This window comes from Phoenix dactylifera, chromosome 14 (assembly GCF_009389715.1).
Source record: "Phoenix dactylifera cultivar Barhee BC4 chromosome 14, palm_55x_up_171113_PBpolish2nd_filt_p, whole genome shotgun sequence".
Lineage (NCBI taxonomy): Eukaryota > Viridiplantae > Streptophyta > Magnoliopsida > Arecales > Arecaceae > Phoenix > Phoenix dactylifera.
Window position 1 is genome coordinate 11,534,009 of NC_052405.1, and position 15,813 is coordinate 11,549,821.

Below are 15,813 nucleotides of genomic sequence, written 5' to 3' on the forward strand. Positions count from 1 at the left end.
GTTGGCAGAGATAGTTTCCTCTTTATTTGTTAGTATTCTCAAATGTGCAGCTCTCATATGCGAAGCTTGACAGATAAACCTCTATAAAGGAGAAATTTGGAAATTTTCCATCCTGATGATTCCCTTGGATGCTATAGTGAAAGTTCTTGAACTGTGGAAGATTACAAATCACCAGTAACTGAGGCTTCTCATTCACTGCTGATCAAATTAGATGATTAATTTTGACAAAACATTTAGCCATATGAGAAGCACTATCTCAGCAGCCCAACATAACCCAATAGCATTCCAACATACCAGTGTGCATGGTATATAGTATGCCGTATTGTACCGGTTTGGTAGTGGTATGTGGTGCGGAGGTCGTTCCATATATAGCCTTGCGTTAGATGTACCAACACAGTTACAGGGTGGTACTGATATGGCATATTTTGATTATGCACTTAAAATTTTCAGTTTTGAATCCATTTCCATAGCTCTGGGTGGGTGGCAGCAAGGGTTTGTACTTGTCTCTGATGGCCATTCTGCGTCTCCAGCCGGTATTTCCAGTTGGAGATTGGAAGGCACTGCTACGAAGAGCTTAAGCTCGACCTATCTTCATTAAGACTGAAGCAAGTTACGAAAGGTCCTCAACGTGGTGAGGACCGAAGTACAGAAGTTCTGATCTTACTGCACTCTTGAGGCATTCAAAAGAAGTTAATAGCAAGAAGACAAGCCAATAACCTAATATCTACTATGAACAGCAGAAAGATTTAGCGGTGGTGAATCTTAAAAAAAATTGCACCATATCCATGTGAGTTACCAGTATTGGTGAAGGCCAAGCACAGTAGGTTGGTACCTCTTTCCTATTCAGACTTCATGGGCTTGACTCCAAAGTTTAAGCAGTTCAAGATTCTTGGATTATTGCTGTAGAAATCTAGCTCGATTTGTTGCTGCCACTGCCACTATGTCCATCACAGTCTGATACATTTATTTTTTAAAAATAATTTACTATACTAAACCATTTATAATTTTCAAAATTAAAAAAAAGTGAAATAATTTTTTTATTTTTAAAAATAAAAAAAATGAAAGTGATGCCAAATGATATCTTATTATTTCACCGAGATTCTACAGCCAAGAGACCTTAATGTCCTATCTATCGATCTTATTACCCTCAAGGAAAGAGAGAAAGGGGGAAAAACATAAAAACAAGAGCTGCTAGCATCACCCACCAATTCTTAGGTGCCCTACATTGGCAGACATGTTTGTAATCTACTGATACTTTTTAATCAACTCCCAGTACACAACCCATTCTAAGCTGCTCAAAGGAAATGATACTGAGAACTATATGTTTAGACCACTTGCATGTCAGATTCGATTTGATCCAGCTCCTAATACTGGACACGAACCCGACCGTAAGACATATAAGTCATGAGTCAATGTGAGACATTGGGTCTGGATTTGGATACTGGCTCACCTGATCCACTTATTATGTTAGAATCCATTGATTGATTGATTATGCCAAACTTAGTCGGCCTTACCAAACTTCGTCAGCCTCCTAATCTATATAAAGACTGCTTCTGTACATTGTAATTGACGGATAGAAATACAATTCTCTTCTCTTATTCTTTTTTTTCAACATATTACATTCCAACCTATTGCAATGATGGAGTTGTTGAGTGAGATCTCGCTAATTCTCACCAGAGTAAAAGATAACAATGGTACCTCTAACTAGCTAACAAAGAGAAATGCCACCATGGAAGCTCTAGTAATAATATTGGTTCCCTGGCCTTCTGTTTTCTTATTTATGGACTATAGCTCTCGCATATCTGGGTCCGATGTACGATGGAAAAAGAGGAAGAAAAGACGCTCATTAAACTACAAAACTGAAACAGTGGAAAACAAAGCAGGTCTCTAAGTTTGTGGACATGGTGATTGGTGGGCTTTTATGAGCTCACAGTAATGAAAGCTGGCAAAACTTTCTAGTTCCAGCAGCTTCATTGAGATGACTATTGGACCAGTAACAGCTTTTCCCACCTGAAAATATGATGCAAGATTTATGTGCTTTTGCATGCAGTTGAAAAACTCCAGCAGTAAATAGCCTTCCACCTTTTGATGTTGTCACTGCTCTCTTCCAAGCACAGTTCTGAACAAGGTTTAGTACTGATGCCACTGTGGCTGCAATATGCTGTTGCTGGATTATTGTATAGTGGACCTTAACTCTGCTGTTTAATTTTTTGATATTTATTTCCATTATTAGATGTTATTAGCAGCAAATAAAATAATGCAACAACAGCATGGTGAATTCATGTCATTTCAGTAACAAATACTATTTTATGAATAAAAAATGATATTATAAACTTATATTGCCAATATATCTAAAAATGATTTTTTTGAGAATATATTATTAAAAATAAAATAACTGTTGAAAAAATGGCTAACAAGGTCACTGTTGATAGGCTATCGTATATGCCTTAATAGCAAATTTAAGATCCTATCCATTATAATTGTGAGAACCGTACGGATGTGTGTTTAATTCCACACCGATTATTCGTCGGATAGATTTTGGATATTTATATAGGATCAAATAATCTAAATAATATCTTTCGACTAGCCTTTTTGGATGAAGACCTGCATTATTATAAATTGTATCAGAGTGGAGCCGGTCCAGAACCTATATGGACTGGGGAACACTGTAACACGGATTTATTGGAGTTGATCACGGGCCGATTGTGGTGTTAGTAATAGATTTGAATATATTTAAATCCTTAGCTTAACGAAAACAACTCGTACGGGCACAGAATCAACGAACCTAAATAATAACTTCACAACACAGTCGCAACCAGCCACACCCATCCAATAAATGATCTTGTTACATAGTGTGTGTGTTTTTTCTTTTTTTTTTTTGGCCTTCGTAACGAACCATCTTATTAGAGCCTAAACTATGGGAATTAGATAAGATGGTCATGTCATTAGAGATTTAACTAAAACTTAATTGGGGTATCTAATCTTTGTTTAAAGCTGCTACTAGAGCCGGAATTTACGGCATGATCCGGCCTAAATATTGGACAAGGTTGACAAAAGTGCACGTACAGAATTGGAATCCAAGGTGAGGGAGGGAGATATCATTATCCATCATGGCCGATCTTAAGGAGAGACAAAGCAAAGAGGATCAAGAGACAACAAAAGGACTTGCAATAGCTCTTGTAGGGCCACCCTACCGCAAATTAAGGCACAACTGAAAGATTACAGAATGGAACAGCCTTTAAAGCCGGATGTTACGGTGCAAAATGGAGCAAAATAACGGCTGTTTGTGACAATTCTGTATGCCATCCAGATAGCAGTTATTAGTTGCAAATGATGGCCTACTTGTTTTCTTCTCCTTTAGATATCAAATAAGATCATTGCCAATAGTTATCAAGTAATGCTATAGGGCTGGCTTCCATTATGTACACACATGAACAGTTCTCCGCATAAGGAGATTGATCGATATAAATTGCGAGATTTGTCGTCGTATATGGAATCGATTGATTATTAAATCGCCCGATCGGCGCATATGAGTCTGATCAAATAAGGTTATTTTTCTCATTGTAGAGGAGTACTCGATACATGTGCATGCACATAAAGCTTGCCTTCATATGTCATGAATGATGAACAGCGGCCCCTGGAAATTGACTCCATGCCATATTTAGATGAGTCCTGCTTGTGAAGCAGTACAATGTGATACACATTGCATGCAGGTGAGCTTTGCTTGTAGACATGAACATTGCATGCTACATAATGATCATTTCGTTCTAATGCGATGAAGCAAACAAAAATTCTTTATTTTTGTCGAAGAACAATGGATGATGGGCCAAAGATCTTGCATAAGTTATGGGTGTATTGCCATGAACTGTGCCAAAGATGCACACACTACACACAAATCTCATTCATCACTTGTTCCCCGGGCCATGTTGATATGTTTGAAAGTCTTACTGTGATTTTGGCAGGCTTTAGATTCCTAAAAACATTATGTTTGGTTCATCTCCTGACATTTTAGTTGGGTAGTCTCATCCATCAGCAACAGTGCTCAAGGAAGAAAAGGAGAAGCTTCCCTTTTATTTTTCTACTAATTGCCACTCTTTCTTGGATTCGGTGGAGCATCCTGTCAAAGCTACCAGTTGTACTTCTAACATCCCTTGACTCATTGAGAGGATAACAAAATGCTGCAATTGCGTCAGGGGTTGGTGCTCAATATAATCCATAATTCTTGTCAATTTAACGGTGCTGTGCTCTCACAATCCATGGACAACATCACAGCTTCCAAATGTACTATTAGAGATGCTGATACTTTGCACGAGAAATTAGGAAAGTGTTGTTCGGTTATGAGACAGGAAATTATGTTTCCATTTTTTTTATGTGATTAGAAAATATTTCTCCATGTCTTCCAAATGTTGTTCTAATGAAGGAATGCCTAAGCGATTCTTAATTAAATATCATTGAAGTGTGTGATGTTTGTGTAATGCTAAATAGAAGCTTTGTGATGAGTGAGAATCTTATCAAATCTTACCATGCAAGTTTTTATATGTCTTATTCCATGCAACATAAAAAAAAGAGCCAACAACATGAAGGCGTCAAATGATGACTTCATTCAAAACAATATATATATATATATATATATATATATATATATATATATATATATATATATATATATATATATATATATAAACTTTAACAAAGAAAGAAAGGACAGAATCTAAAGATAATAACTTATTCTGTGAAGATCCAGTCAAGATCTTAATAGTGACGTCTGAAAATAGCATTGCTGCAAACAGCCATTATTTTTTTAAACAAATTAAAATTATTATTTTTATTGCAAAAAAGAATATATTCATTACTCACCCAACCTGAGACTTAATTGATGCGAAAAAAAAATATATAGCTTTTACGACTATTATTGACTATTATATAGCATATGCATTTGAAATATAAATTTATTATTTTCTTGAGATAAACAGCAAAAATAAAATAACGATAGTTATTTCTATTATATAAGAATCATTGTATTAAAATCATAGTTAGATAATGATTATTGTTGAAAACTCTACTGTGTTTAAGGTTAATAACGGCCCTTTTTTTTTTTATTTTAACGTCAATCACAAGAGCAAAAGAAAACGCGTAGACCCCACCACTGTGGACTTTTGGGACGCCTCCAAACTGCGCGTCCAACATGACTAAAAGGCATGGGTCACAGTCGAGCAGGGTTCAAAAATAAAGTCCGGAAAGCAGCAATCGCTGGGCCCAGCATGCTCGACCGGTAGCTACCCTGATTGAGGGAAGCCGGAAACTGCCCGAAAGCCATTTCTCCTCAAATATAAGTTTTTTTTTAATCCTCCCATGAGCACAGATTCATCTGAACGATGACCCACAATCCATATCTTCTATATATAAATATATATTTAGATTATATATATATATATATATATGTATGTATGTATGTATGTATATATATGTATATATATTTATATGTATGCATGTGTGTATGTGTTGTATATATATACACACATATACATACATATAGTGGGTCAATCCGTACTAAGAGGATTTATTATTCATGTAGTTGTTCTCGGATCACTCCGTAGGGAGAGAAAAAATACAAAGAGAGTACAGATAAACACTGGTGTATTTAAGAGAATACTTCTTAAGGAATAATAATAAATTCAGGTTATGTTGTGGTTCTCATCAGTAAATTTTTTTAATAAGAATAGAGAACAATTGCCTAAACATACCCTAATAATAAGTATGAGAAACACTGAATAGTAATACACACTAGGGCTAACTATGTTCAAATTTAGTAGCTTGGATTTTTTACTCCAATCCAGAATTAATTTCTTTATAAATACGACAAGTTATGTTTAGAATTCATAAATTGATATTTTTATTTACTAGATCACTTAAATTCTAAATTCATATTTTCTTGCAGGTTAAGTGGGGTTACTAGAAAGTCATCCACTTAACCTCCCAAATATCATCCAAAAAGTGAATATCTTTCTATTACTCATCCCAGTAATTTTTAAACATCTACTAACCAAAAAAAAAAAAACATCCACTAACCAAGAAATATTACTAATACAATAATAAAGTGATATCCTGGATTAGCTATCTTGCAACTAGATTAGCCTAAAAGAGAATTGACATCAGTAAGAATGTAATGGCTTGTTGTTCAAAAGGATAAGGGTATCATTTAACAAAATAAAAGTCCAATTAAACATGAGATTATGAAACGATCAAACTGAATGAAACTGAATTGGAACTTTTATTCTGCTATCTTTAGACTTTTCACCAATTAATTGATGGCTTGCAAAACCACAATCTTGTAGAAAATAATTTTAACTATTAAGATATTTAAAACCTGTGGAAGGGAAAAATTATTATTGAAAAACTATATTTAAGAGGAAAAAATTATTGGAACAGCAATAACACTATACTTGAATTATTCAAGTTCATGCATTAACAACAGAAATAGAAGGTAAGAAACTATGATGTACATTTTTGTAGAGCATTATTTCATGTAACTAAAAAGTGTTATATAAAGTTCCAACATCAACTTGACATTACACTGAGTGCAATTATTCAATGTATAAAGCTGATATTACATAATTATATGATTTCCATTGTGCAATTAGATAGAGTGTCACATGAGAATGTCTCAAAAAATCAATGGGGCTACTGGAATATTGAGGGAAAAACTATAAAATATGGATTTGTACTAGTTATTAACCATGGGCATCAGCGATTTACTCAACTTCCTAAATTTGTAGTCCTTTTTTTTTCTGAGATAGAGAGAAGGGAAGGGAGACCTATCCTGTATTATCATTACTCTGGTCTTGATTTTTAATGGATTCTGACATCCTAGCTTTTAGGGGATAAATGCTCCAACATTTTTTTTTTCATCTCTCAACTCTCAAGAGGATCGCTTGAGCACAATATTAGACACCAAATTATACACGCATGCACGCACATAATATTTGTTATGTGGACACAATTAAGCTAGAGGATTGACCTTAATTTTTTATATAAATACACCCAACTATAGTCGACAAAAGCTAAAGCTAGAAGGAAGTGTGGAATATAATGCCTATTTAAGATTATGTTATCCTAATCTTAGGGATAGGATGCTCCCCCATCTCTCAAAATTTCCTACCATATTTTACATCTCCTCCAGAACTCTTGCCAAGAAGATAATTCGAGGAAAACATTGGCAACTAAAGCATGGCACATATACACAATATGCATTGTCAGGATATTATTAAATATATTTATTGATTAGAGAAGGAATTAATCTTAATTTCTTGCAAAGTACATCCGAAACAGCCAGCAGAAATCAAAGAGGAACATTATCTTTGATATGGGTAGCCCGAAATACTGAGAGCTGAATGAGAGAGCATTTTGTTTGCCAGATTAGTCCTAGAGATGATATCTATATCTATCTTGAGGGCAACGCAGTCCTAGTAATCAACTGGATTTAGAAAAGTACTAACAATCATTTTCAAGATATTACAAAGAGGATAGGAGTCCAATCTACTACCGCGTGAAGATGTGATCCAATGTTTAATATATATATAAAAATAATCCATAAATATATTTATTATTATTATTATTATTACTATTATTATTATTAAAATTAGCCTGTTTGTGAAGTCTTTGACGATGATGTTTGCAAGATAAGACTTTGGTTAAGTAGTTTCTACTCTCTACTGGAGAATAAATTAAAAAAAAGAATAAAATTAAAAAAAATAATGGAAAGTAATTTTTTACTGCTCCAATAATATTTAGTAAGTGGTAGATGGTGGGAAACTTCCTTGGAGTTTTCTATCTAACAAAGAGGGTCAATTCTGGCGTACAAATTTGGCTAACCGCGGGCATGTCACCTTCCAGGGGCTGTATGTAGGCCCTCTCATGGCTGTATATTAGCTGTCAAAAAATAATAATAAAAAAGGGTCAGCCGAGCTAAGAGATTTTCTTTCCTTTTTTTTTAATATTTTCATAGATTTAGTTGGTGCTTTTCTGGGCTTTTCGTTTTTATATAAAGAGGAGCCACCCACCCCATCCTTAAACCCCTCTTCTCTTCTCTCTCTCTCTCTCTCTCTCTCTCTCTCTCCCTCGAGAATCCTTCGTCTCTTGGACCCTATAATCGAATATTCCAGCGGCGCCCGACCGAACCATACGGTCGGATTTCATGCCGGAACGTTGGATTCCGACAGCATCCACGGCGGTCGGATTCTTCGGATTGCGCGGATTCCGGCAACATCAAGAGCTTTTTTCCCTCCAAATTCCTCCAAATCTCGGTGAGCTCTCTCTCTCTCTCTCTTCCATCGGACGGACGGTCAGGATTGGCATGATCGTCTTCGACGTCAAGAAGGGCCGTCATCGGACGGTCTGACGTGATCGCCGTCCACGTCTAGAAGGGCCGACATATGGACGGTGATTTCGTAGGTATTAGGTGGAAGGACGATCCGATAGGCGGCCACGTATCACTAGAGCCTTCTTGGCGTCATACCAAAATGCAACCTGGCTTAATATATCATAGTGGAATTCAATGCTAGTGAGTTCGCCACTTGTCAACTAAATGGCTTCTAATGGGAGACGTAATTAGAGTACAAATATATGTTAACAAGTATTTTAAGCATTAATTAAGAGTTAACAGCATTTGTTTTGCGAATTTGATTAGAGACATAAACATACTATTGTAAAATTTCTTGTTACTTATTATTTATATAGATTTTTTTTGGAAAAAAAAAATTATTTCAGTGTATGAGTTTGGTTTTATTGTCAATGTCACTTTTCTATTTTTTTAAATATTAACATGAAAAAGAGGAGTTTCAAATTGGATATATATAAAGAGTGCTAGGTTAGCGATTGTCAAATCACATATTTTTTTTACGTGCACTGTTTAGATATAGTATATCACTTTCAACAGCTCGGATCTGATCCACATCGAGGCAAAATTTACATCGTCTATTTTTTATCAGATCAGATTTGAGTGAAGGTAATGTAGCCAAGTTCAATTCTATTTCTCTCTCTTTCTATTTGTATATAAAGAGAAGTTTAGTCCAAGAAGCATCGTGTGTGTATATTGGGTGTCAAAACCATCAACATGAGTCATGCACCATAAAGATCTTATCTTTGGGTAATTAGAATTTTAAATCAAACATAAGATAGGGCCCACACTTGAAGAGATCTTGTATGACTCATCACTCTAGGCACATGCATTGATGGTTTAGGTGGACACGCAGGCCTATAATATTGCTAAATGACAAAGATCTGAATTAGATGCATGAGAAAATTGGAAAATTTAATGGTCGGGGCCGTCGGGCTCCACCAATTTCAGTTGGCTCCCTGACCATCTAAGATTGGGACTCACAACAGTCAACAGCGCAGCGAAGGATTTAGGCATTGGGCCTATTAATAAATTTCAAATTCCAAATCATTAAAGTGACAAAAAAGTTATCAGATATGGAAACGCTGCTAATAAAGCAAACATAGCCAAGCTGAGCCGGTCCAATCTATTTAATTTGTTCAGCCAATGGGCCATATCAAGGACTGAGTTATTAGCCCAAACTTAACTAAGTTCTGTAATCCAAACAGGTCATGATTGTGAATAAGAAGATAACTGTCCTCTTTAAACGCATAAACTAATAGAGGAGACTTCTCGGCTGGTTTTGTACTGTGATAGGCAGCTTCTGGAAAGGTAACAACATAGAGTACCAGGAGGCAACAAGATCATAAACACATGTCCCATGGGGAACAAGGCCTAAATAGAGACCAAATTGATGAGGTAGCTGTAGCTCAGTGCATGCTTCTATACCTGAAAAGACTTGAAAACCCTCACCTCATTCTTTTTCTTCAATTTATTTCGTTGTGTTTTAACTCGCTAAATCTACTGTTATCTTGGAATCAACCTTTTGACAGAAGTAACAAAGAAAGCAGATGATGATGATGATGATGGCAGAAGTTACTGATCAGAAGAGAAGAAGCCATGATAGCTGCCTCCTCAGCAACATCGCCGGCGCCGGCGGAGGTCACAGCCATAACAGTAGCATTACCACCACCACCACCACCACCACTTGCAGTGGCCTGACTGCCAAGAGGCTTAAAACTGGTGGTGGTGGTGGTGGTGGTGGAGGAGGAACCATCACCACAAAGGTTTGCTGTTTTCTTCCATCTTTCTTTGTATCTAGTCCTAGATCATATATTCACAGCTGAAGCTAGCTAGAATGCTGACGAGGTTTGAGAGTAATGAGCAGGAGAAGAAGGACAAGATTGGAGAGCGAGTGGCCAAGCTGCAACAACTGGTCTCTCCTTTCGGCAAGGTAAGTGTTGGATTGCCATTGCTGCCAGCATAACTTGGAATAACTCAACTTGATCAATTTTCTATGCTTCTTATCTAGTGATCCAGAAGTTGAATAATCCTGTGTTGAATGCAGTCGGACACGGCGTCGGTTCTTCAGGAGACTACTGGATACATCAAATTCCTCCATGATCAGCTACAGGTTCATTCCATGACCCTTTCCTACTTTCCCCAGTATTTTCGCATCTTGTTTTACTTCCTCCTTTCAACAAGGATTCTAGGAGTCATTTAGTAACCTTTGCTTCGGTTGCTCACTGCGAGAGTTGCTGTGAACAGGTGCTGAGTGCTCCATATCTGCGGGCGAGGACACCGACCGGGAAGACCGAGGTGAGATATCTTTCACCATATCCCCCTGCTCATGCTGAAGTTTTGCACTCTTTAATCTTATCTTTCTTCTCAAGGGTGGCCAGGACTTACCAGAGGCTGCACAATTGGAAAGGATTCCATTTGGGCAATTGGAAACGATTCCATGGCAAGTCCATGAGGACCACCTTCAAATCCACATTTCAAATTACAAACAAAATAAAAGAGAAAAGAGTATCATAGTATAAATTGGATGGAAATGAAAACTGTTGATATAAAGATAGAATGCAGGGCTGTAGCTTTGATGGATTCTGTCTTCCTATCTTTTTCATATGCATGTGTGCTTTTGAAAGGTGAAAATTAATGAGACTTTCACTGATGTCAGCCTCCTTAAATATGTGATTCAGGAAGCTCAGTACTGCAGCCTAAGAAGCCGCGGCCTGTGTCTCATGCCGATCTCCTCTACACTCAGAATTGCTCAAAGCAACGGCGCTGATCTCTGGGCTCCTGTCAGTTCGAACAAACAACCATAATTCTCAAAGTTCGTCACTTACTCCCGTTGAATGAAGAAAGCATGTTATGACCATGCTAGAGGCTGGAAGTAGTTTTAGAGATAGATTGCTAGTTAAAATCCTAACTCTATTCATCTTCTATCCTGACCACAGATTTTATTCCAATGCAACCTGCAGTGGGATAAGTTTCTTGCATGAATTTTGCATCCCCAGAAGAATGTAAAATGCCTACTGAGCCATACTTTAATATCCTGCTTGCTGGAAGCAGCCAAAGCTCTGTTATGTATTACTATTCATCCTAGTAAAGAAATGGATATCAGCATATGGTTCTGGTTTCTGTCATATCCTTCTGCTTAAAGAGACAAGGCAAAATGCACGGCCATTGCCTATGGGCCTCTTTTTACCTAGAGGAGAGAATGAGAAAGCGTCACAGAGCTTTTCAACAGATTTCGATGTCGTCAAACTTACTCTACTTGTTGCAAGTGCTATCAAGTTTTGAGCTTGCTACATCCCATCCGAACAATGGTTTTGCATATTTCCTTGTTCTTGATTCAGTGTTAAAAATCTTGCTGTTCGATTTGTTTTGCAAAAGATACCAGGAAAGAATGGCTCTGATGTCATTCCCCTGCTTGTCCTAAGATCTTGCTGACACATGAATGAACAAATGGGGGCATCCTGAAGCTATAACCATGGCACCGTTCTTCCACCTCCCCTGAACTAGTCCCTTTCCTGGGCACAACTTAGAGCTACAACCCAAACCCAGATACTCTGCTATTTCCTCAAAAAATAGCATCTCTTACCCAGTATCACCTTTAGAAATTCAGAATTACCTTGGAGGGTGCAACTGCAGTGATAGAGCCCAATTTATGTATGAAGTGATGAACTGAGCAACGAAAGTATATCTGGCAAGAGAAAGTAGACAAGCTTTTGGACAATCTAAGACAGCAAAGATAAAAAGAGAAATTAGCATACCTATATAGCAGTGATTGCAGTTTGGGATTTGAAGTCCTTTACATCAAAACATATAGAGATCTAAAATCTCAGACATCAACTTTTGCCTCCAAAGCCTACTAGTCATTTTACATCTCTAGCTCTTGCACCAGCCTCATGACAGAGTATAATAAGCCAATTAATCTAGTGTTTTGAACCTGCTTCTGAGACAGCAAGATGTCCCTATAGAATTGTCCACAGTAGCCAATGCACCTCTTGCTTTTGTCACAAGCGAGGCAACTTTTTCCTAGTGCACACCATGTCCTGGTCCCGGTTGCACCTCCCCAAGCAGCATTGGATTTACGAGTCTCGAACGTTGGGAAAGAACCCTTCCAGAGGCCACTGTCATATAAAAAGCGCTTTCTCCCTGAGCCTGGTCAACAATTCATTCCTTTAAATCAGCATTGTCATCGGTTATAAGCTCAACTCAACCACATAGAAAGATGTGTAATAAGCTCGTTTTGGATAACTTCATTTCTCAAACCTGACCACAAACTTCTTCTTCTTTTCTTTTTTTTTGTGCGTTGAATGAACGCACTGAGAGCTTTCTTATACTTGGCATCGTATTCTTAATATTTACTTTGGGTATCAACTCATGGGCCACAGAAGAACACAGTTCCAAGTCTGGAAGACAACAATAAGACAGTTTGTGAGGTCGATATATATTCAGTTGCTATTCGCTGGGCAGATTTTAGATATTGATACAGAATCAAAAAATCAAATAATATCTTTCGACTAGTTATTTTGGATAAAATTTCGAGTTGTTACAAATGGTATCAAAGCAAATATAGTCCCTAACCTATATGGACCGGAGGACATTGCAGCACGAATTCATTGGATTTAACCACTAGTTGATTATGGTTGGGCATGTGTTTAGTCCCGTATCAGATTTTAGGTACTTATAAAGGATTAAAGAATCCAAATAATATCTTTCGTCTAGCCATTTTGGATACCTTAGATAAAAACAACATAAAAGTATATGCCCATTTTCCTCCAGGTATAGCATGGAATTACTGTAACAAAATCAAACTAGGCATTCATGTAGAACTACTAGATACACAGCAGCAACGCATAAATCAGAAGCATGTACTCACAAAGAATGAAATATGCAACCTTAATAAATTGGTCTGTGATAACAACTATGGAATTAAGTCCAGAAATATTTAAGGGAGACCAAGAACAAAATCCTGAAATATCTATCCACAATGCAAAATGTATTGAGATACGTTTCTGAGCAACTGTGACAGTTGCCAGCCGAAGATATTAAAATCTAATAATAATAAAAGACTGTTCTCTGCGTCGTCTAATCTTTTGAAAGAATCCAAGAACAAACACTACGGGCTCGTTTGGTTCGCAGGAAGCATTTTCCTTCCTAGGAATATGATTCCTGGGAAACAAATTCCTAGGAAGAGAATGCCTAGGAAAGTACTTTTGGCATGTTTGGTTGACCATGGGAAAGTGACAAATTTCCAAGGTGCTTATGTTTGGTTGGCCATCCACTTTCCTAGGAAAGTTATATATAATTCCTATTATGCCCTTAATAAAAATTAGGTTTTTAATGCCTCTTTAATGCCTCTTTAATGCTGAAGGGACTTTTTGGAAAAAAGTAAAAATGGAGTGATTCCCGCCTCATGGGAAAGTTACTTTCCCATGTTTCTCATGGGAAAGACTTTCCCATGAAATATGGGAATCACATTCCCATGGGAATACAACTTTCCCTTCTCTCTCCTTTGAAAACTCCAACCAAACAAGAGGCATATCATTACTTTTCCGTTGACCACACTTTCCCCCTTTTTTTTCCCGCGAACCAAACGAGCCCTACCAGAAAACATGCGTATAGTGACGGAGATTCCCGTCACTATACCGTGTTTCCGGTTACTAATATGGAATTGGTGACCGGAGCTCCCGTCACTGACTTGGTTACAAAAACACGCGTCACTAAATTATCAGTGACGGCGGAGATTCCCGTCACTAACCCTCGTGACAGAACCGCCGTCACTAAGCCGTTACAAATTCAAGAATTAAAAATTTAAGAAATTATGTATTTCCCGTCACTATCTAGTTGCGGAGTTAGTGACGAAGATAACTTGGTCACTGATTTTGTCACAGAATGCGGTCACAAGTTTGGTCACTGATCTGTCACAACCTTTAGTGACAGATTTAGTCGTCACAGACATGGTCACACATTTTGTCACTACATTTGTCATTAATCCCGTCACTGACCTAGTGATAAGTTTACCGTCACTAATTAGTTACAAACGCGCTGAGCAAAATCAATTTTTATTAACCAAAATCCTGTCACTAAGTTTATGACTGCTCGTCACAATACTTGGTAAACAATTTAGTAACCAAAATTTGGTCACCGATCACAATCTAATAACCTGGTACATTTGGTACATTGATTGGCTCATAATAATAATAATAATAATATCATTAATAGCAAAGGCATTCAACATTACGCAAAAGTCATTTTAAATGTCATTCAAAATTGGCATCAACATGTCCTGAATCCATCAAAATCAAAGTCTAAAAATATGTCATAAAGATCAACAGAGATTTCATTCCTCCTAGGAATGCAAGGACCTATCATCTAAGGCAAAAACAATCATAATAAAGTATGATCAGCAGAACCAGAATCACCATTACACCCCCGATCTGCATGCCTTGTTCCAAAGCCAATCTCTTCTCTCATCTTTTGAAGAACCTCCTCTTGCCATTTTTTCTTTTTCTGCTCAAGAATACGTAGAAGGTCTTCATGAGTGTACAGCTCTGGAGCTTGACTTGTAGAGGTGGAAGAGGATGATGATTGCCCAATAATTCCAGTGAGATTCTCTAGGGGACTAAAGCCATAGACATGGCCATGAGTTGGGACACCAGTTGCCTCAAACCACAAGTCATAATCACATGGAGGAGCATCTGAGGTGGAGGCATCACCATATTTTTTGGAGTATTCAGCTGAATACTTTGCCTGCCAGTTGATTTAAAAGAAGAGAAAAACATTATGGTAGATCAAACAAGAGATAAACATGAGCAAGCTCAATAATATTTATGAATCATAAAAAAATTATACTAACCATGACAGCTTCACTTCTCTTATCTACATATCCTCCCATGCCTTGCTTTGTCTTATGCGTCCGATTAAAAGATTCAACTATTGTTGGCTCCCTACCTAACTTTAATTTCTACAAAAGAGAAAAGAAAAAAATCATTAACATATAATGGGCTAATTTAAGATGATTGAACAATAATATAAAAATTATTATAGAAATCTAATTGAATAAAGATATGTACCAGTCGTTCGTCATGATTGACAAATGCGATTGATCCTCCACAGTGTTTAGAGATGCTACCATTCTTCATGGTGTTTCTATTATTTTTGTTGGCTTCTGATTTCTTCTTCCATTTTGGGGAGATCCAAATATCAATTAGCTTATTCCAATTTTCTCTAGAGATCCAATTAGGGGGTTTATCACGGGCTTTATTTAAATCTCCTTTTGCTTCCAAAAGCTTTTGGCTTCTGACCCTCCCTAATGAGGTTGTCAACCGTCGCTGACAATGCTTGTCCCAAACTTGATGCACATGATGCAATTGTCCTGGAAGAATTGTGTGTATCTCCTAACAAAAAAAAAGTCGCAAGTAATC

General features: G+C 37.1%; 1 protein-coding gene across 3 annotated transcripts; it reads left to right on the forward strand.

Annotated features, from left to right (window-relative positions):
• The first annotated feature begins 8,057 nt into the window (after positions 1-8,057).
• Positions 8,058-11,628, forward strand: LOC103715378 (transcription factor bHLH153-like). 3 transcript variants are annotated; one of them, XM_039133698.1, is made up of 7 exons: positions 8,058-8,303; positions 9,928-10,161; positions 10,263-10,328; positions 10,443-10,508; positions 10,643-10,693; positions 11,077-11,210; positions 11,335-11,628. In XM_039133698.1, the coding sequence occupies exons 2-6, from the start codon at positions 9,946-9,948 to the stop codon at positions 11,200-11,202; spliced, it is 525 nt and encodes a 174-aa protein (XP_038989626.1). In that variant the 5' UTR covers positions 8,058-8,303; positions 9,928-9,945; the 3' UTR covers positions 11,203-11,210; positions 11,335-11,628. The 3 variants fall into 3 exon arrangements, with proteins under 3 accessions (XP_038989626.1, XP_008801209.2, XP_026663597.2); XM_008802987.3 differs by having other exon boundaries at positions 8,059-8,303; positions 11,077-11,628; XM_026807796.2 differs by lacking the exon at positions 8,058-8,303 and adding an exon at positions 8,322-9,793 and having other exon boundaries at positions 11,077-11,628.
• The last annotated feature ends 4,185 nt before the right edge of the window (positions 11,629-15,813 follow it).

Bases quoted from the DNA above. Each gene is read 5' to 3' on its own strand.
- LOC103715378 (XM_039133698.1), top strand. From the start codon at position 9,946: ATGATGATGATGATGATGGCAGAAGTTACTGATCAGAAGAGAAGAAGC. The intron at 10,509-10,642 runs GTTCATTCCATG...TGCTGTGAACAG, and splicing joins TCCTCCATGATCAGCTACAG to GTGCTGAGTGCTCCATATCT. The intron at 10,694-11,076 runs GTGAGATATCTT...TATGTGATTCAG, and splicing joins CACCGACCGGGAAGACCGAG to GAAGCTCAGTACTGCAGCCT.